The sequence below is a fragment of the Salmo salar genome, chromosome 16 (genome assembly GCF_965601325.2).
Source record: "Salmo salar chromosome 16, fSalSal1, whole genome shotgun sequence".
NCBI lineage: Eukaryota > Metazoa > Chordata > Actinopteri > Salmoniformes > Salmonidae > Salmo > Salmo salar.
This window is the reverse complement of record NC_138306.1, coordinates 43621918-43646270: the sequence shown is the minus strand read 5'-3', so window position 1 is coordinate 43646270 and position 24353 is coordinate 43621918. Positions and strand designations below refer to the sequence as shown.

At 40.5% G+C, this 24353-nt stretch overlaps 1 protein-coding gene across 1 annotated transcript in view; it reads right to left on the bottom strand.

Annotated features, from left to right (window-relative positions):
- The window catches only part of jak3 (Janus kinase 3 (a protein tyrosine kinase, leukocyte)), a 36207-nt gene extending 13333 nt beyond the window's left edge, over positions 1-22874 (bottom strand). Inside the window, exons 1-9 of the mRNA XM_014149286.3 lie at positions 22733-22874; positions 21988-22194; positions 21468-21585; positions 21111-21228; positions 19331-19476; positions 18908-19220; positions 9796-9918; positions 9485-9642; positions 9290-9401 (exon numbers count right to left, since the gene is read on the bottom strand). Coding sequence (XP_014004761.1) covers positions 9290-9401; positions 9485-9642; positions 9796-9918; positions 18908-19220; positions 19331-19476; positions 21111-21228; positions 21468-21585; positions 21988-22180 — 1281 coding nt within the window. The 5' untranslated portion in view covers positions 22181-22194; positions 22733-22874. The remainder of the gene's footprint in view (positions 1-9289; positions 9402-9484; positions 9643-9795; positions 9919-18907; positions 19221-19330; positions 19477-21110; positions 21229-21467; positions 21586-21987; positions 22195-22732) is intronic.
- Between the last annotated feature and the right edge of the window lie 1479 nt (positions 22875-24353).

The following is a 24353-nucleotide window of genomic DNA, read 5'->3' as shown; positions in this document are numbered from 1 at the left end:
ATCCTGTGTAACACCTATTAATTACATTGTACTCATGCAGATATTACACATACTCTGTAGTGCACTTTTGGGTTTATCCTCTCACTTGGATTGTGCTTCCAGAAGCTATACAATTAGGGTCAGGTTGTCAGGATGGCTAACGTACTATATAAGTACACATATATAAGTACACATGCGCTCCCGAGTGGCGCAGTGCAAGATGCGTCATTACAGTCCCTGGTTTGAATCCAGGCTGTATCACATCCGGCCGTGATTGGGAGTGTCATAGGGTGGCGCACAATTGGCCCAGCGTCGTCCAGGTTTGGTCGGGGTAGGCCGTCATTGTAATTAAGAATTTGTTCGTAAATGACTTGCCTAGTTAAACAAAGGTAAAATAACAAGCTAGACGTAATGACGTCACAACTTTAAACAAAAAACATAGAATGTCAAAATAAAATTAAGTGGTTGAAGTGTTTATATTACCCATTTAGTCAAAATAAAATAAAATTAGTCGTGGGGACTACGTCATCGATGCACTTATTGATGAAGCAAATGACTGATGTGGTGTACTCCTCAATGCCATTGGAGGAATCCCGGAACATATTCCATTCTGTGCTAGAAAAACAGTCCTGTAGCTTAGCATCTGCTTCATCTGACCACTTTTTTATTGATCGAGTCACTGGTGCTTCCTGCTTTAATTTAACTTGTAAGCAGGAATCAGGAGGATAGAATTATTGTCAGATTTGCTAAATGGAGGGTGAGGGAGAGCTTTGTACGTGTCTCTGTGTGGAGTAAAGGTGGTCCAGAGTTTTTTTCCCTGGTTGCACATTTAACATTCTGATTGAAATTTGGTAAGACCGATTTAAGTTTCCCTACATTAAAGTTCCCGGCCACTAGGAGTGCCGTCTCTGGGTGAGCGTTTTCCTGTTTGCTTATGGCGGAATACAGCTCATTGATTGCGGTCTTAGAGCCAGCATCAGTCTGTGGTGGTATGTAAACAGCTACGAAAAATACAGATAAAAACTCTTTAGGTAGATAGTGTTGTCTACAGCTTATCATGAGATACTCTACCTCAGGCGAGCAAAACCTCAAGACTTCCTTAGATATCGTGCACCAGCTGTTATTTACACAAATACATAGTCCGCAGCCCCTTGTCTTACCAGACACTGCTGTTCTATCCAGCCGATACAGCGTATAACCAGCCAGCTGTATGTTGATAATGTCGTTGTTCAGCCACGACTCCGTGAAGCATAAGATATTACAGTTTTGAATGTCCCGTTGGTAGTTTAATCTTCCACATAGGTCATCAATTTTATTTTCCAAAGATTGCACGTTTGCAAGCAGAATGGAAAGCAGTGGGGGTTTATTCGATTGCCTACGAATTCTCAGAAGGCAGCCCACCCTCCGGACCCTTTTTCTCCGCCTCCTCTTCACGCAAATGACGGGAATCTGGGCCTGTTCCCGGGAAAGCAGTATATCATTCACGTCGGGCTCGTCGGGCTAGTTAAAGGAAAAAAAGGATTCTGCCAGTTTCAGGTGAGTAATTGCAGTTCTGATGTCCAGAAGTTATTTTTGGTCATAAGAAACGGTAGCAGCAACATTATGTACAAAATAAGTAAAAAAATAAGTTACAAACAACGCAAAGAAACAAACAAAAAAACACAATTGGATAGGAACACGTAAAACGTCAGCCTTCTTCTCCGGTGCCATCTGTATTCACAAATTGTGCATGAATAAATTGACGACAGCCTGTATGCCATGCCCACCTATCTGTTTCATGTCTCAGATAGCCCGCAAAAGCCAGTGGATAGAATGCAAGAATTGAATAATATTTGTCATAATCCTAATTCTCATGTGCCTAGGCCTACTTATCGCCAGAGTCTGTGCCATGGTGAAACTTGAACTCGTACTAAATCTGAAACAATATGATGGTGACATTTAAAATTTCTGGCATTCTTGAAAGTCAAGACAATCCTTGTCCTGCAAAGAAACATACTTTTTTTTATAGTTGAATAAATTGATTTTTCAAGCAGTAGGCATTTTCGGGATGCCATCACTTGCCCCGCATCTTCTAAATTATACATTTTTTGAAAAACACTCTTTCCATCATCAATTTTCACAATAAAGGAAGTTTGACAAAAGAAAATCCATCCCTGTCGAACGGATAAAATATTAGTTGATCTTTAGAAAATGTATCTTACATCTGCCATTTTCATTACGTCGCAATGATTTTTTTTGCCACATTGCTTAAGTCGAATAAACCTGGGTCAATGGAATCCTGCCTGCTGTTTTTGCTAGCACTTGCCCCCCAAAAGTGTACCATCTGTGTAAACTTTGTTGAGTTTACAGATATACTGTAGGTCAACCTCACTGACTGGGGTCTGCCAATAAAGGTGGTATCCCAGATTATAATTAATGTGTACGTTACCTATTATGACAACTTGAACCTCCTTGCCATTCAAGTGAGAGGATAAACCCACAAGTACACTACAGAGTCCATGTAATATCTGCATGTGTACAATGTAATTAATAGGTGTTACACAGGATTTAGCTAGTTAAAATGAAGATTATCTTGAGGGACACTTACTTGTAATTTACATAAAAATATTTTAACCTTTATTTAACTAAGCAAGTCAGTTAAGAACAAATTCTTACTTACAATGACGGCCTCCCGGGGAACAGTGGGTTAACTGCTTTGTTCATGGGCAGAATGACAGATTTTTACTTTGTCAGCCTGGGGATTCAATCCAGCCACCTTTCGGTTACTGGCCCAACGCTCTAACCACTAGGCTACATGCCGCCAGCTGTTTTAATCGGAACAAGATAGTTCAACGGAAATGCTCTGTGGCAGGCAATTGTCGCATCTACTTTCTATGCAAACTGTGTAAATGTCGCCAAAAAGGTAAGGTAATGGAAACATAGCGACTGAGTGGAGATTTTGAAGAGTGCACATTCACGGGTAGGTAATTAGTGCCTATTGAGCCTCCAACCATTGTAATCTCGGACAGCCAGAGCATCTGTCCACAAGAGATTACAACCCTGTGACAGTTATTACTAAAACAGATGCAGCTTAGAAGAAACTAAACACTAAATGGTGAATTTAGTGGAAACTTTCCCATTTGTAACAAGCATTTGTTGTTACACCTTTGTAATTACAGACTGCAATTACCACCAGTTACATGGTGTTATTATAGTGTAACAGTTATTACAATTAACTACAAAACGTGTTACAGTGTAATTACACATGTAATTATATAGTACTAAGGACCCCTTAAAATGAAGTGTTACCAGAAAAAGTTTTAAACTGTAACCAGGGTATTTACAAACAGCACAGGAATAAAATCATCCACATGTCTTGATCTCATCTTTACTAATGCTGCAGAAATCTGCTCTAAAGCAGTATCCACATCCATTGGATGTAGTGATCATAATATAGTAGCCATATCTAGGAAAACCAAAGTTCCCAAGGCTGGGCCTAATATAGTGTATAAGAGACCATACAAAAGGTTTTGTAGTGATTCCTATATTGAAGAGAATATTTGCTGATCTGTGGTGTGTAATGATGAGCAACCAGACGCTGCACTTGATGCATTTATGAAATGTGTTATTCCAGTTACTAATAAGCATGCACCCATTAAGAAAATGACTGCAAAAACTGTTAAATCCCCATGGAATGACAAGGAATTTAAAACAATTGTATGGTTGAGAGGGACGAAGCAAAAGGAATGTCAAATAAATCTGTACTGTACTGGTACTGTAAATTGAGAAATCATGTGACTAAACTAAACAAAAAAGAAGAAGAAACTGTGAAACTATGAAACAAAGATAAATGATATAGAGAATGATAGTAAAAAAGCTTTGGAGAGCCTTAAACCCCCCTAAGGTTGATGTCCGCACCTCCGAGGAAATCAAATAAGCGTAATAAAGCAATCCCCATCAAAATCCGTCAGTTTAAGCTAGATATATGTTTTTTTTGTTGCATTTGATGCGTCTCAATCCACTATATCTGCCTATGTCACACTTCTGAATCTGCGCTGAAAGGTGACAGAGCTAGAGCAGTGTTTGTCAGACCATGAGACATCCCGTAAATCGGTCTTCTCTCAACATTGTCTGTAGTGTTCGAACAGGATGGTGTTCTCAATATTGCTCTATGACCTCCACAAGTGTCAGAAGACTCGTCTGAAGTCGGTACAGACCCTTTGCTATGAGACTCGAAATTCAGCTCAGCATCCTGTTTCCATTAATCATTCTTGAGATGTTTCTACAACTTGATTGGAGTCCACCTGGGGTAAATTCAATTGATTGGACATGATTTGGAAAGGCACAGTGCATGTCAGAGCAAAAACCAAGCCATGAGGTTGAAGGAATTGTCCGTAGAGCTCTGAGACAGGATGTATCGAGGCACAGATCTGGGGAAGTGTACCAAAAAAATTCTGCAGCATTGAAGGTCCCCAAGAACACAGTGGCCTCCATCATTCTTAAATGGAATAAGTTTGGAACCACCAAGACTCTTCCTAGAGCTGGCCACCCGGCCAAACTGAGAAATCGGGGGAGAAGGGCCTTGGTCAGGGAGATGACCAAGAACCTGATGGTCACTCTGACAGAGCTCCAGAGTTCCTCTGTGGAGATGGGAGAACCTTCCAGAAGGACAACCATCTCTGCAGCACTCCACTAATCAGACCTTTATGGTAGAATGACCAGATGGAAGCCAATCCTCAGTAAAAGGCACATAACAGCCCGCTTGGAGTTTGCCAAAAGGCACCTAAAGGACTCTCAGACAATGAGAAACAAGATCTCTGGTCTGATAAAACCAAGATTGAACTCTTTGGCCAATATGCCAAGCGTTACGTCAGGAGGAAACCTGACACCATCCCTACAGTGAAGCATGGTGGTGGCAGCATCATGCTGTGGGGAAGTTTTTTAGCAGCAAGGACCGCGAGACTAGTCAGGATCGAGGGAAAGAGGAACGCAGCAAAGTACAGAGAGATCCTTGATGAAAATCTGCTCAAGAGCACTCAGGACCTCAGACTGGGGCGAAGGTTCACCTTCCAACAGGACAACAACCATAAGCACACAGACAAGACAACACAAGAATGGCTTCGGGACAATGCTCTGAATGTCCTTGAGTGGATCAGACAGAGCTGGACTTGAACCCGATTGAACATCTCTGGAGAGACCTGAAAATAGCTGTGCAGCGACGCTCCCCATCCAACCTGAAAGAGCTTGAAAGGATCTGCAGAGAAGAATTAGAGAAACTCCCCAAATACAGGTGTGCCAAACGTGTAGCTGCCAAAGGTCTTCAACAAAGTACTGAGTAAAGGGTCTGAATACTTATGTAAATGTAATATCTGTTTTTTATTTGTAATAAATGTGCAAAAATGTCTAAAAACCTGTTTTTGATTTGTCATTAATGGGGATTGTGTGTAGATTGATAAAAACAATTTAATCCATTTCAGAATAAGCCTGTAATGTAACAAAATGTGGAAAAAGTAAAGGGGTCTGAAAACTTTCCGAATGCACTGTATGGAGACTGTTTACTGCCAAAATTATAATTTAAATACATGTAAAGGAAAATAAAAATATTTATAATAAAAGGTTTCCTGATCTTCCATTTTATATATTTTGTGTGACTATCTGTTGCTCCATGTAGAGAATATGTTATTCAAAGCATTTGTATGGGCTAATAGCAGTAATGCCCAAAATAATTTATCAAATCATTTTGTTCTACTTTTATTTGATAGTTCAAGGGGTCATAAAATTATAAATCAAATAGCTAAATGACCCTAGATTTGAGCTTTATTATGATGATAGTATTTCCATAAATGAAATTGTATAATGAAGCATGTGTGTAGCTGTATGAAGTGAAGGTCTTAAGTTAAACCATTCTTCTGCAATGGTTTTACAAGTGTATGGGCTATGAAATAAGGATCAGTTACTAGTTGGATTGTACAACACAGAATGAAGGGTTTGAAAGTGTGTGGTTTTATGTGTTGATTTCGCTTACTTTTTATATACAGTACCAGTCAAAAGTTTCACACATCTACTCATTCAAGAGTTTTTCTTAATTTGACTATTTTGTAGAATAATAGCAAAGACATCATAACTATGAAATAACACATATGGAATAATGTTGTAACTAAAAAACTGTTAAACAAATATAAAATATATTTTATATTTGAGATTCTTCAAAGTAGCCAGCCATTCCCTTGATGACAGCTTTGCACACTCTTGGCATTCTCTCAACCAGCTTCATGAGGTAGTCACCAGGAATGCATTTCAATTAACAGGTGTGCCTTGTTAAAAGTTTATTTGTGTAATTTCTTTCCTTCTTAATGCGTTTTAGCCAATAAGTTGTGTTGTGACAAGGTATGGGTGGTATACAGAAGATAGCCCTATTTGGTAAAAGACCAAGTCCATATTATGGCAAGAACAGCTCAAATAAGCAAAGAGAAACAACAGTCCATCATTATTTTAAGGTCAGTAAAAACAGAAAATGTCAAGAACTTTGAAAGTTTCTTCAAGTGCAGTCGCAAAAACCATCAAGCACTATGATGAAACTGGCGCTCATGAGGACCGCCACAGGAAAGGAAGACGCAGAGTTACTTCTGCTGCAGAGGATAAGTTCATTAGAGTTACCAGCACCTCAGATTGCAGTCCACATTAATGCTTCACAGAGTTCAAGTAACAGACACATCTCAACATCAACTGTTCAGAGGAGACCTTCATGGTTGAATTTCTGCAAAGAAACCACTATTAAAGGACACCAATAAGAAGAAGAGTCTTGCTTGAGCCAGGAAACACAAGCAATGCACATTAGACCGTTGGAAATCTGACTTTGGTCTGATGAGTCCAAATGTGAGATATTTGGTTCCAACCGCCGTGTCTTTGTGAGACGCAGAGTAAGTGAACAGATGATGTCCTTATGTGTGGTTCCCACTGTGAAGCATGGAGGAGGAGGTGTGATGGTGCTTTGCTGGTGACACTGTCAGTGATTTATTTAGAATTCAAGGCACACTTAAGCAGCACGGCTACCACAGCATTCTGCAGTGATATGCCATCCCATCTGGTTTGTGCTTAGTGGGACTATCATTTGTTTTTCAACAGGACAATGACCCAACATACCTCCAGGCTGTGTAAGGGCTATTTGACCAAGAAGGAGAGTGATGGAGTGCTGCATCAGATAACCTGGCCTCCACCTATTGAGATGGTTTGGGATGAGTTGGACCGCAGAGTGAAGGAAAAGAAGCCAATAAGTGCTCAGCATATGTGGGAACTCCTTCAAGATTGTTGGAAAAGCATTCCAGGTGAAGCTGGTTGAGAGAATACCAAGAGTGTGTAAAGCTGTCATCAAGGCAAAGGGTGGCTACTTTGAAGAATCTGAAATATAACATATTCTTTGATTTGTTTAACACTTTTTTGGTTACTACATGATTCCATATGTGTTATTTTGTAGTTTTGATGTCTTTACTATTATTATACAATGTAGAAAATAGGAAAAATAAAGAAGGAACCCTTGAATGAGTAGGTGTGTGCAAACTTTGACTGGTACTGTACGTATTTTGATAGAACCTCCTTTGATAGTTCAAGCCATAATCTAATGATTACCTTAATATTATCAGAAGTGATAAAAGGAGGGAGTGTAATTGTACAAAGTATGCATCTACTCTCACTCTTTCTTGGTTCATGCAGGTGACTGTGATCTCCTCAGACCAATTGACAAAACACCCAGAATATGTTCTGGAAGTTAGGATAGGAGAAATTGCTCAGTGTCTTGGGAAACTGAGCCCGCCCGATAACTGCCAGCCAGTCACCTGCAGGAACCAACCCTATGAACCCATTGTAGCTTTTTTGTGAGCAGTATATAAGAGGACAGAAGGGACCGCCCTGGCAGAGCTTATGGCAGACTTGTACTTTGTATGTGTGTTGCTTGTAACCTCTCCAATTAACTGATAATAAAGAATGATTCATTTAATATTGACTTCAGGTGTTTCCTTGGTATTGAATTTCCACCACAAACTGATAAGACGTTTGTGGGAGCTGTTTTGATAGACTTCAGTGCAGCTTTTGACATTATCGATAATAATCTGCTGCTGGAAAAACTATTGTGTTATGGCTTTATATCCGCTGCTATATCGTGGCTCGAGAGTTACCTGTCTAACAGAACACAGAGGGTAACTCAACCTTATACACGTCATCTACCACAGCAAGTGAAATCACTGCAACACTTAACAAAGAGCTGCAGTAAGTTTTAGAATGGGTGGCAAGTAATAAGGTAGTACTAAATATTTCAAAAATGAAAAGGATTATATTTGGGTCAAATCATTAACTACTTACTACCTTATTACTAAACCTAACTAAATCTTGTAATGGATAATGTGTAAATTGAGCAAGTTGAGAAGACTAAACTGCTTGGAGTAACCCTGGATTGTAAACTGTCATGGTAAAAACATATTGATGCAACGGTAGCTAAGATGGGGAGAGGTCTGTACTTAATAAAGCGTTACTCTGCTTTCTTGACAAAATAAGTCCTACAGGCCCTAGTTTTGTCACACCTGGACTACTGCCAAGTCATATGGTCAAGTGCCACAAGAGAGACATATGCAAATTACATTTGGCCCAAAACAAAGCAGCACGGCTGGCCCTTAAATGTATATGGAGAGTAAACATCAATGACATGCATGTCAATCTATACTGTCTCAAAGTAGAGGAGAGATTGAATGCATCACTACTTGTCTTTGTGAGAGCTATTGACATGTTGAAAGCACCGAGCTGTCTGTTCAAATGACTAGCATACAGCTCAGACACCCATGTATACCCCACAAGACATGCAACCAGAGGTCTCTTCACAGTCCCCAAGTCCAGAACAAGCTCTGGGAAACGCACAGTAGTACATAGAGCCATTACTACATGGAACTCTATTCCACATCTAGTAACTGATGCAAGCAGTAAAATCAGATTTTTAAAACTAAACCTTATGGAACAACGCTAACTGTGAAGAGACACACACACACAGGCACACACACACGCATACGTGCACACAGACGCTGGCACACACACTCTACACACAGGTACATGGTAATATTGTTGTATGGTGGTATTATACATTTTCTATTGTAGATATGCAGTGGTGTAATAATGTTATAAGATGTACAGTTATTTATTATTATTTTTGATTGTAAGGGGGATTCCTAATAAATACAATACAATACATGTGGACCATCCGCACTATCTAAATAAAGTGTGACCAAAAGTAAATCCAGATTAAAGCAATTTGAGGATTGATTATGTTTCATAATTGTCAACTTTTTACCTGAACGCAGACAGTGAGAAAGAACTTGTCATAGTCTTTGGGGCTGCGTCTTAGCAGAAACCTGCCATCTTTGGCGCCTACTTTTTTCAGCTTGTGCACTGCAAACTCAGACCTGAGAAAACAACATATAAAGGCACACAGATGTTTACATCTAATGTATCTCTATGGGTTTGATATAAGTCTGAAAGGACCTACGTGATTGGCCCATGGCAGTGGCTTTCAATGTCTTCAAGCAGGCTGGGAGGGGCAACGTCTTGACAGAAATAGTGACTGGAGTCTGTAGTCAGCCTGAAGTAGCCATCCACAAGTGAAACAAATGAAAGAGCCTCAGTCACTGTTTGAAACTCGGCCTCCTGTGGAGAAAAATGGTGACATGCACACTTTTTCATTAGCCATACACCCCCCCGAAATGGATGTTGCTCAGGTGCAATGAGTCAGCATCAATTGTTGTTGATTAAGCATTAATTAAGGATGTATTGAGCATTGATTCAGTGTTATCAACCAACCAGGCATCTGTCGTCCTGCCGGGTGATCGTGACCACCCTGCTGTCCTGGGGAACCTGCTCGTGGCACGCCCTCTTGATGTTGATGTCGATGATCTCTGGGAAGTCACAGAATGTCTGCCACTCCTGTGAAAGAATGTACAGTTATGAAAATACTACTGTTCCCTGAAGGAGGGAACGAAGTATAATATACTATGGGGAGTTAAGCCTGAAGCAAACTGAAATCACGGCCAATGGGCCAATGAATGCCGAGCCCGCCCTTGGAAGCCCCGCCTTCCTGGCTATAATACCGGGGCTTGCATCCATTTCCTCAGTTCAGTACCGCTCTTCAGCGAGCCCAAACCCCATTGACGGCTTGGGACCTCATTCCCTCCTTCAGGGAACAGCAGTTATAGTCATAACTGTATGTTCCCTTGTTCCCTTTCAGTCGGTCACTTGATATAACATACTATGGGGACATACAATCAAGCACCAAGCCGGCTCAGAGGGTACCAAACTAGGAGGCCCCGGCAGCCCAAGCACACACAGGTTTCACCGGCTCAAAAAAGGCTACAGAAGCCACTTTTTTCCCTCAGACTTACCTGAGAAGCCTGAACTGTCAGAGAGAAGCCTGAACTGTAGTCCAAGTTCCTATACCCCACAGTTCCAATACCAATATTTACCTTGAGAGCCTGAACTGTCAGAACTCGTACAAGGAACTGCAAGTCCAAAACAACAAAACACCTGTCGTAACTTGGTAAAGTGCACAGGGGCGCTGCATAAACATCGACCAGAGACGATGAACCCCGGCAGACAAAGGCTCAAACCCACAGGGAACAGTGGTAACCTGGACAAAATCCTGCATAACTTCGACCACGGCAGCCCAAGTCCTTAAACCCCATCGATTCCAAAAAGGCTCACACAAGACCTGAGTCTGGAATGCCAAAACTCACAAAAGGAACCGTAAGTCCAAAACAACAGGGAACCTGCTGTGACTTGATAATGCGCTTTCGCGCTCTGCCTCATCGAAGACACAAGGTAGCCCAAGGCTTAATCCCACAGGGGAACTGTTTCAGACTGTTTCAGACACCTCTGAAGACACTAGCCACTTCCATGGCAATCGGAAGAGCTTAGGTGTTTTACCTCTGAACACTCAAATGCTGGTTTTTCAACCGACTGTTGGATTAGGGGAACCATGGGGTGTTAACAACACACCGTGGAGAATACAGATCCTGACTGCCAATGTGTCCAGCCTGAGACATGAAGTTATCCTGATTCTCAAACCTTACCATTGTTACGAATGCTGAGTCGCATTCGGAAGGTTGTGGCCTTCGGATATAGAGTATTGCAGACTCGAAGTACTGTTATAAATAGCCAGGACGAAAAAAAATCACGATTTCACTAATATCATCAAAATCAATAAATCATAGCACGTTTTTGGGCTCATTCAGTAGTTTAAACCTGATAAAGTAGAATCCTGTTGAAAAAATATTTTAAAAGTAACATTTATATTCCTTATTAACCATACATTGAAAATTATACTGTTGCTGCTTCCTGTTGTCATGGGTTTTCGATTTATGGCTGAGTGTCAAAACACCGGTTTTAGATGTCCAAATACATAATCAATATGCTGAAATAAATTGTGATATTTTGAAGACCAATACATAAAAGTTGCTCCCTACACACACACACACACACACACACACACACACACACGTGTCACACTTATGTTCAGATTACTTGTATTTTGCTAAATTAATACCTTCTAAACTGCACACACACCAATATCTTTCAAGAAGCCAGTCAAGACTGGAATTGATTAGATTGTTCTATTGTAATCAATATCGAGTGCCAATGAATCACTAAAATTGATATTGGATAAAAATCAGTGGTACAGGGACAATAACCGCTGCGACATGTACCGTTTGCGCTCTTCTAACAGAAAAAAAGCTATGAACTTGGGGATAATATATGTGTCTGTCGATAGATGACAACCTGTCGTAGCCATTTATCAACCTATATCTCTGTGAGAAAATGATTTCGGTAGATGGCCAATACGGAAGGATAGCTTAACCATCAATCCACGAATTCATGTGAGGCCAGAGACTTTTATGGAAGGGGCGCCTAACTGGTGCATATGACAAAAACACTTGTTCTAAACCAAAGATATTGATCTGTTTTAAATAATCGATTTTGTTAGATCTTGATGATTATAAAGTTTAATACTAACATAACCAATCTGAGGTTAAAAGGATGTGTATTGCCTGTAATTCTTGCGTTTTTTGTTGTTGCTATTTTTTCATTTGTTTTGTTATGTGGCTAATTCCTTAAGAGGATGCTCCTTTTGTGGTCATGCCATAGGTAGTGGTGGAAAAAGTACCCAATACTTGAGTAAAAGTAAAGATACCTTAATAGAAAATGGCTCAAGTAATAGTAAAAGTCACCCAGTAAAATTCTACTTGAGTAAAAGTCTAAAAGTATTTGGTTTAAAATGTACTTATGTATCAAAAGTAAATGTAATTACTAAAATATACTTAAGTATCAAAAGTAAAAGTAAAAGTATAAATCATTTCAAATGTATTATCTTAAGCAAACCAGACAGCACCATTTTCTTGTTTTTTTAAATGTATTTACTGATAGCCAGAGGCACACTCCAACATTCAGACATAACTTACATATGAAGCATGTGTGTTTAGTGAGTCCGCCAGATCAGAGGCAGTAGGAATGACCAGGGATGTTCTGTTGATAAGTGTGTGAATTGGACAATTTTCCTGTCCTGCTAAGCATAAAAAATGTAATGAGTACTTTTGGGTGTCAAGGAAAATGTATGGAGTAAAAAGTATAATATTTTCTTTCGGGATGTAGTGAAGTAAAAGTAAAAGTAGTCAAAAATATAAATAGTAAAGTAAACTATAGATACCTAAACAAACTACTTAAGTAGTACTTTAAAGTATTTTTACTTAAGTACTTTACACCACTGGCCATAGGCTTATTGAAGGTGTGTTTTAGGACACTAAAGGCACGTTATGATAGTATCAGGGACAACATCCTCTTCTGGGATGGGGGGAGGTTTTTGCAAGAGGAATATTGGAAGACAATTGGAGTTTTAGTTGCAGTTGCAGTATGTTTAGCAGTGCATATATTATGGTACAGCTACATGGATAGATGTCAGACATTGATTCTGGGTCTAGCAGCTTGATCATCATAGTACTTTTTGGTAGTAAGTTTACAGGCATATCATTTATTTAACTAGGCAAGTCAGTTAAGAACAAATTCTTATTTTAAATGACAGCCTAGGAACAGTGGGTTAACTGCCTTGTTCAGGAGCAGAACAACAGATTTTTACCTCGTCAGCTCAGGGATTTGATCTTGCAACCTTTCGGTTGCTAGTCCAACGCTCTAACCACTAGGCTACCCTGCCACCCTTACCATGTTATGTATAATTTAAATTGTATCTCATTATTGTGATGAAATGTGATGAAATAAGTATAGCTAGTTATAATTGTAATGTCTTAGCAGATTATAAGAAAATACACGTTTTTACCTGGCTAAAAGAGAAGGAATATAATATCTATTCTTTACAGGAAACTCACTCTACAATTACAGATGATGTTGTAAGGAAAAAGGAATGGGAGGGAGAAATATATTTCTGTCATGGGCAAAGAAACTCAAAAGGGGTGATGATATTAATTAATAACAATTTTGATCCGAATGTGCAAACTGTCCAAACAGATTAGAAAGTAAGGTGGATCATTTTAAATATTCTATTGGACGATAAACAGATTTGGCCAATTAATCTATATACTATATACTGATCATGGTGGAGGCTTAATCAAGCTAGTCATCTTGATTACTTTCTTGTATCCTTCACGCTGGCACCAAAAGTAAAACAAGTTTTGATAGGGGGCAGAATGCAGTTGGACCATCAAATAATTGGCATCCACATAACTCTTACAGAATTCCCACGTGGGCGAGGATATTAGAAATGTAATCAAAGCCTATTGGATGACAACCTGTTTTTAACCAAGACAAAGAATTGTACAGCTTTTTCCTGCATAACATAGGTACAGCAGATTCCCATATTGTATGGGACACTTTTAAATGTGCCATTAGAGGTCATGCAATTCAATACTCATCTTTAAAACCAAAAAATTAGGTCAAAATAGTTAATATTATATTCAAAGGAAATAGTATAAGTAACAGTACAGATGGATAGCAATAAAAATGGTACCATAGAGGCACAGAATAAGTTATGGAGGAACTTATTTGGGAACGATCAAGTATAATGTATTACAAAAGTAAAGCGAATTGGATGGAAAGTCCGGGTTAAGCAAGCAGTGTGTCAAGAAGCAAGAAGCAATGCGGCTTGGCAGGGTTGTGTTTCGGAGGACGCATGGCTCTCGACCTTCGCCTCTCCCAAGTGCGTAGTGGACTTGCAGTGATGGGACAAGACTGTAACTACCTATTGGATATCACGAAAATGGGGAGAAAAAAGGGGTACTGTCCAAGCTCATGTTCTATAATAGTTATGACTGAAAACATATAATGTATAAGTACTCTTTCTAAATGTAATGTATATCAAAATATCAAATTACTTTATTCTTGCTATGTAAGTCATGTAAAAACTAAAAAAGTGCCATGTGTGTAAAATGTGTGTAGATTGTACATGTAACAAAAATCCCCCGAAGAGGGGAGGTGGTGAATAGTAATGATTGTGTGGTGAAAATGTTAGTCTGTGTAATGTAGTAACATGTTCTGTCCACCATAGGGAAATTAGTGTAATATAACATCATTTCATATGTCAAAGTAACTGGATAAAAAAGCAATGGCTTTTTTCTGGCCACTCTTCCGTAAAGCCCAGCTCTGTGGAGTGTACGGCTTAAAGTGGTCCTATGGACAGATACTCCAACCTCCGTTGAGGAGCTTTGCAGCTCCTTCAGGGTTATCTTTGGTCTCTTTGTTGCCTCTCTGATTAATGCCTTCCTTGCCTGGTCCGTGAGTTTTGGTGGGCGGCCCTCTCTTGGCAGGTTTGTTGTGGTGCCATATTCTTTCCATTTTTTAATAATGGATTTAATGGTGCTCCGTGGGATGTTCAAAGTTTTCGGACATTTTTTATAACCCAACCCTGATCTGTTCTTCTCCACAACTTTGTCCCTGACCTGTTTGGAGAGCTCCTTGGTCTTCATGGTGCCACTTGCTTGGTGGTATTTAGGGGCTTCATAGCAAAGGGAGTGAATACATATGCACGCACCACTTTTCCGTTTGGAATTTTTGGGAATTTTTTAAACAAGTTATTTTTTTCATTTCACTTCACCAATTTGGACTATTTTGTGTATGTCCATTACATGACATCCAAATGAAATCCATTTAAATTACAGGTTGTAATGCAACAAAATAGGAAAAACGCCAAGGGGGGATGAATACTTTTGCAAGCCACTGTAGCAAACTCACACATTTTTACAACAATTACATCTATTTCTTCCTGCTTTAATCATGGAGAGAGTTTAAAAAGTGCTCATAAGAACAACTGAAACAGGCGCTCTAGACTAGAGTGTCCATAGGGTCTGTGCAGCAGGCTGAACGTTTGACGTCCCAATTATAAACAATATCTGCAACCATTTCCATGGCTTGGTGCGACGAGGAGCTACAGGATATATATTTTTAAATGACCGCCAGTAGAAAACACCCCCCCAATGAATTACTGTGCCTTAAAGTAGTATGGCAGAGTTTTCAAATCACGTTCATTTGATTGGTCATTTTCAACTGTCACACTCTCACTTCTGGCTTTCTTTAAATCACCATGCATTTCATTTGCTGATGAGTTTGTGCCTGTGTTTCATGAAACTACACTTCTTGTCCCATCAAAACAGTAACTCTGGGAGGCAAGTATATCGTCGCTCCAGCAGAGACGGAAGAGGAAGCGTGACATCTCACTGGTAAATTTTTTCTGGTTCATAGACAAGTAGACCAGACGCAGCTGCTATCGCATTGGTGTCTCTGGGTGAGCCACACCCCTTAAGTAGACCAGAACTGTGAATATTTTTTCAATGGTAAACGGCCTGAGTAAGACATCTTTATTTAACCTTGGCTCTAGGTGCACAGACTTTGCGCAAAGCTAGTGTACATTGAAAATATATCATAATTTATCAAGTTGGCTATAAATTCAGGCCCCTGTTTATTTTCAATGTCATTCTATTAGATACTTTTATTAGAAACGTTTTTTTGTTCGTGTGATGTTTTTAACTTTCATGTGGCCTACTTGGGATTTCACCACCATCTTTTTATCTGTTCAACAACACAGATTCAGGTCAAACTCACACAGGTTGCAATAAAGGCCTGCAGAAATGTCCATATTTCATGCCCATAGACATGGCTGTAGTGGACCCTATGCATAATCTTTTAATGGGGACAGCAAAACATGTTTTTACAATCTGGAAGAAAATTTGTGTGCTGGATGTGTTCAGAGTGATGATTGTATGAATATAACTTTATAGTCTATCATCCTTATTAAGACGTTTTAGAATGTATGAACTAGGTTAAAGGCATACTTAATACATGTTTGGAGTAGATTGCCTGCTGAGCTGAACTGGGGCGTGATATGAGTACAATAGTCAAGGTGTTAGGGGGGGAAAAAAATTCACTTTAGTTTATTTATTCAATATTTTCTTAACTCTTATTTTTCTTAAAATGGCATTGTTGGCCTCCTGAGTGGCGCAGTGGTCTAAGGCTGTTGCTACAGTTGCTACAGTAGCTGTGCCACTAGAGATCCTGGGTTTGAGTCCAGGCTCTGTCGCAACCGGGAGACCCATGGGGCGGCGCACAATTGGCCCAGCGTCGTCCGGGTTAGGGGAGGGTTTGGCCGGCAGGGATGTTCTTGCCCCATCGCGCTCTAGCGACTCCTGTGGCGGGCTGGGCATATGCACGCTGACATGGTCACCAGGTGTACGGTGTTTCCTCCAACACATTGGTGTGGCTGGCTTCCGGGTTAAGCAGGCATTGTGTGTCAAGAAGCAGTGCGGCTTGGTTGGGTCGTGTTTCGGAGGACGCATGGTTCTCGACCTTCGCCTCTCCCGAGCACGTACGGAAGTTGTAGCGATGAGACAAGACTGTAACTACCAGAAAAAGACAAAGCGGTAAAGGATTTTTTTTTTTTAAACATCATTGTTGGTTAAGGGCTTGTAAATAAGCATTTCATGGTAAGGTCTACACATGTTGTATTCAACGCAGGTGACAAATAAAAATATATTTTATTTAGCATGTGTAAAGATCCATGACCTTCCAGAGCCAACTAAACAAGACTGGTCAAGCTCTGTTTTTATTCTGACTTCTCAATACTAAGCTTCTACTTCTTATCATTAAAGACATTCTGACTTACATGTACACACTCGGAACAGGCCATTTTACGGTGTTGCCCCCATTGACCGAGCCACTTGGGAGCACTGTTGCCACAGTAAATTATTGGGGAGGAGGGCCCCGAGCCAAACAACCTTGTTAGCGAAACTGGCTCATCAAAATACATCAGCCTGTGCCTCTCAGGAATCCAGAGACCTGGCTCTGTTTATTCGGAAGCACTGTGCTAGGATTCCCCCTCCTGTTAGCCTCTTGAGCGAAGTAACGCGCCACTCATCGGCAAAATCTTTAAACAAGGGTTAGCAACGCTTCACAGCTGCAGGGACCAGGAAGTAAATACCTTCCCTCAAACCTGGAGGAACCCCTATCAACTCTGACCACCGATCTTTCTCACAAAGTCAGCCCGACTCCCAGTGGAAGATGAACCCAGCCAGAGACAATGGTCTTGCAACGTGGTCTGAGCCAAGGCCTCCTGAGCGTGTTTCCAACCCAGGCTACAGGACAGCACTCGTGAGTATCTTACATTTTTCATTGTGAAACCACATGCCCTAGGGCACGGTCAGAGGTTCAAACTCAGCTGGTTAGCCTTTTCAAACTTACTCTTACCACTCAAGTAAGGAAGCACTGGCTACACAAGCAGAGCAGAAAGTAGTGGGTTTTTAGCCAACACAAATCCTTCCCAAGCAAGGAATCATTAGCTACAAAAGCAGAGCAGAAAGTAGTTAGCTTTCACCAAACACAAAAACCGATACCAAGACCCAAAAGTTTTAACAGCAAGGGGAACGAGTACTTTTTCCTCACTAACAGACACCTAAATCGGATCTGAATCTCCTAGCCATCATGTGCTTGAACTGAAGAGCGAAGAATTGAGGAAATGGAGCGAGCCCGGTATTATAGCCAAGAAGGCAAGGCTTCCGAGGGCGGGCTCGGCATCCATTGGCAGGTTGGACGTGATTTTAGTTTGCTTCAGGTGAATAGGATTGGTTATTGACTCCTGTGATAGAAAAATTATATATTTACCTGATTTGTTTGATATTTAGCAATTATTTACTTAACAAACAGTGAGATATTTCTGTCCTGCTAATACTGAGTTTGACTGTCCACTCTAGCTTCCTGCAGCTAGGCTGGGTGTCGTGGACATGCGTTTTACTAAAGATAGCTTGAAGCTGACAATTGATTGATGTCTCGGTGATAAAAAAACAAACAGCCAAATTCCATTCTATCATTAGTGGGGCATGTGAGACATATGTCTCTGGTCTAACTGGGCCTACATTCTATCGAGGAGATTGTGGTTGTAACTGGGATAGAGAGGAGTAGAACAAAGGTCTCAATGGTTCTTAGACATCCTGGCGTCTGGGAAATTAGGCCAGGGTCGGGGGTTTAGATAACGCCAGGTGCAGATAAAGACAGAATGAGACCAAAGTGGCTCATGGTGCCCCGCAATCTATATGGGAAGGGTGGAGCCAGCCATGGTTGAAGCATTTTTAGGTTTGGTATATAAAGACATGGTATTCTCTGTATGATTCAAGCACTCGGACCGACAGTCAAGACCGCTGGGCTGATGGCTTCATTACTGCAATAATTAATAGATATTAAATAAAGATGATTGTTTGAAGAAATGACCAAGTCTCTCTCAGTACTGTATTTCCACGACACTCCCCATAGCATGTTATATCAAATGACCAACTGAAAGGGAACATTATTTATGTTTTGTAGTCAGTCAATGTAGATAGAGCATGATAATCATGATCATGACCCACAGTAGGGACTTTGCACTTTCTCTCACCAGGACATCAGCAGGGCAGTGACTTCCACTGAATTGTATGCCGCTCTCCCCGGCGACCCGCATAAGGTTGAATGTTGGTTCCTTCTGCTGCAGCTGGGTGCCGGGGTGGTTCACATGAAAGGTCTCAGTGCCGTGGGAAGGCTCCACCCCTGCCAGCTCCATCAGGTACTTCAGCTTTAGACTGCGTTCCCCCACCGAGCAGCGGCCAAGCTTCTTCAGGAACCGTTTCAGAGTGTTGCGGATTCTGTAGCGCGCAAGCCGGCTCAGTTGCTGGATTTCCTGCCGATGCGTCTCGGGAAGGCATGACTTGTAACTGAAAAAAATGGTAATTGATCTATTGTGCACAGCCAAATAAGAAACCAAGAGACCCATTGGCATAAAAAAAATGTACTCATTTTCATACCCTCTTTTCAGTATTCATACCTGACATTCTTGCACACCTCCCTTACGCTCTGGTTGTGTTCCTTAGCCAGTCGCCATAGGTCGAGCACTGCCAGGCCAAGACACTCCTCCTGGACGCTCAAGGGAGGTGAGACCCCCGCCTGGCCAGCCACAAAGTCACTACGGGACTAAAGGGTCACAAAAAATTAAGACTATACACAGAACACAGGAAGTAGTAGAACACTTACAGTGCCTTCGGAAAGTATTCAGACCCCTTGACTTTTTCCACATTTTATTAGGTTACAGCCTTATTGTAAAATTGATTAAATTGTTATCTTTTTTCATCAATCAACACACAATGCCCCCTAATGACAAAGGAAAAACAGGTTTTTAAATTTTTTGCTAATTTATAAAAAATTAAAAACTGAAATATCACATAAGTATTCAGACCCTTTACTCATTACTTTGTTGAAGCACCTTTGGCAGCGATTACAGCCTCAAGTATTCGTGGGTATGACACTACAAGCTTGGCACACCTGTATTCAGGGAGTTTCTCTCATTCTTCTCTGCAGATCCTCTCAAGCTCAGCTATTTTCAAGTCTCTCCAGATTTGTTAGATCGGGCTCATGTCTGGGCTCTGGCTGGGCCACTCAAGGACATTCAGAGACTTGTCCCGAAGCAACTCCTGCATTGTCTTGTCTGTGTGCTTAGGGTTGTTGTCCTGTTGTAAGGTGAACCTTTGCCCCAGTCTGAGGTACTGACTGATCTTGAGTAGGTTTTCATTAAGGATCTCTCTGTACTTTGCTCTGTTCATCTTTGCTTCGATCCTGACTAGTCTCCCAGTCCCTGCCACTGAAAAACATCCCCACAGCATGATGCTGCCAACACAATAATTCACAGTAGGGATGGTGCCAGGTTTCCTCCAGATGTGATGCTAAGCATTCAGGACAAAGAGTTTGTGATTGGTGGAGTGCTGCAGAGATGGTTGTCCTTCTGGTTCTTGGTCACCTCCCTGACCAAGTCCCTTCTGCCCCGATTGCTCAGTTTGGCCTGGCGGCCAGCTTTAGGAAGAGTCTTGGTGGTTCCAAACTTTGTCCATTTAAGAATGATGGAGGCCATTGTGTTCTTGGGGACCTTCAATGCTGCATAATGTTTTTGGTACCCTTCCCCAGGTCTGTGCCTCGACACAATCCTGTCTCGGAGCTCTATGGACAATTCCTTCGACCTCATGGCTTGGTTTTTGCTCAAACATGCACTGTCAACTGTGGGACCTTATATAGACAGGTGTGTTCCTTTCCAAATCATGTCCAATCAATAGAATTTACCACAGGTGGACTCCAATCAAGTTGTAGAAACATCTCAAGGATGATCAATGGACACAAGATGCACCTGAGCTCAATTTCGAGTCTCATAGCAAAGGGTCTGAATACTTATGAAAATAAGCTATTTCTGTTTTTGTGTTTTTATACATTTGCAAAAAAGTCTAAAAACATGTTTTCATTTTGTCATTATGGGGTATTGTGTGTAGATTATATTTTTATAGAATTCATTTTAGAATAAGGCTGTAACATAAAAAATTTGGAAAATACAAAATGTCTGAATACTTTCCGAAGGCACTGTACATATACATGCATGTGTTCTGCCCTTGTGGACATTCTAAAGATAATCATTCACAACAAATGGCCTTATGTAGTGTTGGAAAATCACAATTGTGCGATAATGTAATTTCACATTATTTATTGCCATATGTTAACATCAAAATAGTCTATATTTAAATGTGAGTTTTGGCTTACTGCAAAGGTTGGAAGTGTTTTCTATGTACCTGGGCAAAGAGATAATCAATGACACAGTAGTCGAGCACTGCACTGATTCTGCCTCTCCTCAGACAGTAGCGGTATGATGTTTTTGACCCCTCTCCAAACCAGTTGGCAAAGAAAAACCTTTGTAACAACGGAGGAAATAAAAAAGTACTATTTAATACATACATGAGTCATCCAGTTCACATTCACAGCTAATAAAATCCCTTTGTACGAGAAAACAGAATGGTGGTGCTATGCTGGTGCACTACACATGACTAAGACCAAATAAAGTGCAACATAATAGTTAATATTGGGCATTAAATGTATTTCTAGTAAAATGTTCATTTTTTTACACAAAAATCCATAAAGTTTTTTCTAACCTGACTCTGTAGTGAATGCTAATGCTTTCATCAGTGCTGAAAACATGTGTTGGGGGGTAAAAGTTGGACAGATCATCAAACGCCAAAGCAAATAGGCTGTGGTACACTGGTAGGATTCCTAAGGAGAGAGAAAAGTTATTGTAAGAAAAGTTTTTTTGCAGGTTTGAACATCTATGCTAATACGCGACTGCATTCTCAAGAAATAGAAAGCTTAGAGACAGCAAGGTCCTGAAGGAAGATACACAAGGCTCCAATAAATATTTTGTAATTCCACAACAAATGGGTATGCACACTCAAAAGGTGGCGTAGTCAAGGAAATTTCCAAAATTCCTCCCTTAAAGGGGCAATCTGGGATTTAAACAACAACAAAGCGATCAACTCGCCACTTTTTTGGTAAACAGCTGAATGATGTTTATTTCACACCATATTACAATTATTCCTCAGTGTTACAATATATGCTCTTCAACAGGGTGAAATAAAAAAAATGACAACCATACTCACATAAAAACACATATCTTACCACATTTTTTTGCTGCCAGGACACAGACCCTTTCAGCAGAGATTTGTCCAGAGGATATGTTGAACGTTGTTCCCGCCTTTGTGGCAGGGAGGAAGTAGAGATGGACTTGTAAACCAGAGCTAGAACCAGATCTTTGGCTGCCCCCCCTCTCCCTGTCCATTAGAGGTGCGGTCTCCTCCTCAGTGAGATCCATTGGCAGAACCACTCCTGAAACACAAATTAACTGAGAAACTGCAAGTAACTTGAGGGAAGAGGAAGGATAGTGACGTCCTAGATTTTACAAGAAGAGGATGACGTCAACAAGCTCGCTACTGAAGCCACAAGGGAAAATGAAATGTTATTAAAAGCTAGGGGTTTCCAAAACAGAGGAACTAAACCATGGGGATCTACACAAGACATTTTGTTAAATCTATTTCAACAAGACCAGGTTGAGGCTTTTTGGAACAGAAAACTGAAAATATATGTTGAAAAATATATACAATAGTGAGAAACACACCATATGGAGAGCAACACTCTCATTTGAACAAACCTAACATTCCAACACAGTTGTGAGTCTTAACATCCAAAGATTAACATTTGAACTGGACTCAAGCACTTAATCACATAACCTCAATTACTTAATCAATGTTGGTTGTCTTGACACTACCTAGTGTCAGCTTGACAAAAATAAGCAGTAAAAGACATCAACTGAAGTTCAGTCTTCACCACTACATCCACACAGTAGCCTATGTACGTACTCCATTACCTCAAAATATGATGGACAGCAAGGTGTCTTCTTTCTGATCAGGCATCCATGTCTTCGATGTCTCTTGTTGATGAGGCTTTTGCTTCTATGTTTCATGGTGGTGGGAGGAGGAAAGTAATACAGTTTCCTGTTTGAGACAGAGCAACATATTTCCTGACCAAAAAATGTATCTTCAACCTGTTTTAACCTCACCCTGTTCTAGTTTTCAGAAGAGACTTTACCATAAATTACACCTGTCAATACCATTTCCTCTGTGGTGAAAGGGAATTTAAGACGTGAAAGTGTGACAATAATTGTGTGTACATTTTTTTGCAATAGTATATGAGAAATTATTTTTGCCTTTTTCACATGTAGCAGATATAGACAGAAAATGTGTAAACAGACTTGAACATGAGTTGGAATGTTATTCAACTGACTTGTTTAAGACAAAAAGAAAGCTCTTTGAAGCTGTACTGTGGTTTCCTCTTTCGCTGACAAGCAGTGGGTTCTTGTAGTTTCCTGTCGCGAACCAAACAAAAAAAGATACCCAAGTTATATGAAAGTGAAAACCCTGTGTTGTTCAATGGACACACTTAGTTTCCCATTAGGCATTGACTGTATTTGCCATACGAGGTTACGTTTCTCTTAATGTAATTTAGATTTCACCATAGCCTCTCAAACCTCTCTATCGGAATATGATATTATTCAATATTGTGTTGATGCTGTGCTACAGTTGGTCATCTTCCATTGATTAGACTATAGGGCCATACCATTATGAGTCTTCCGTTAAGAGTTCATATCATATTTGCTGAGTGTACCATAAACTGCAAAGGCAGTCTAACTTGAAGATGTTCATCCGAATGTTGTGAGTAGAGTGCGGGTTTGATATTACTCTTTATGGAGTGCAGGAGCACTTCAAGACTTCTGGTCTGCCAGGTTCCAGAGACCTTGTTACTTCCAACTGTTTACAGAGTTTGAAGCACATGAGCTAGTTGACATGAATGGCCCATGGGGTGGAAAAGTGAGAGGTTCTAGGTCTGAGATTGAGCAGGCAGCAGGAAGCAAAGGCAGAACACAAAACACAGTTTAACATTTATTTTCTTAAAGCATGATTTTCAGTTTCAGCATACAGCTTCCAGCACATTCTCAATACAGTTCAATTCCTTTGTTTCCAAATTCTGTTCCATAAATATCACTTCTTACTTTTACTATAAAACCATGCTACTTAAAATCAGACACATACAAACCAAACAAAAATGGGTCACAGGAAGCAACACAGCTCAGCAGCCAGCTGTCCATCTTCATTTCTTAGTCAATTACAGCACAAACTCATTTGCCATGTGCTCTTGTTTGGTATATTGGCGTTTGCACAATTTAGTGTGCATGCTGCCACCTACTGTGCAGAATGGAAACAGGATTCATTTACATTTACATTTACATTTAAGTCATTTAGCAGACGCTCTTATCCAGAGCGACTTACAAATTGGTGCATTCACCTTATAATATCCAGTGGAACAACCACTTTACAATAGTGCATCTAAATCTTTAAGGGGGGGGGGTTAGAAGGATTACTTTATCCTATCCCAGATATTCCTTGAAGAGGTGGGGTTTCAGGTGTCTCCGGAAGGTGGTGATTGACTCC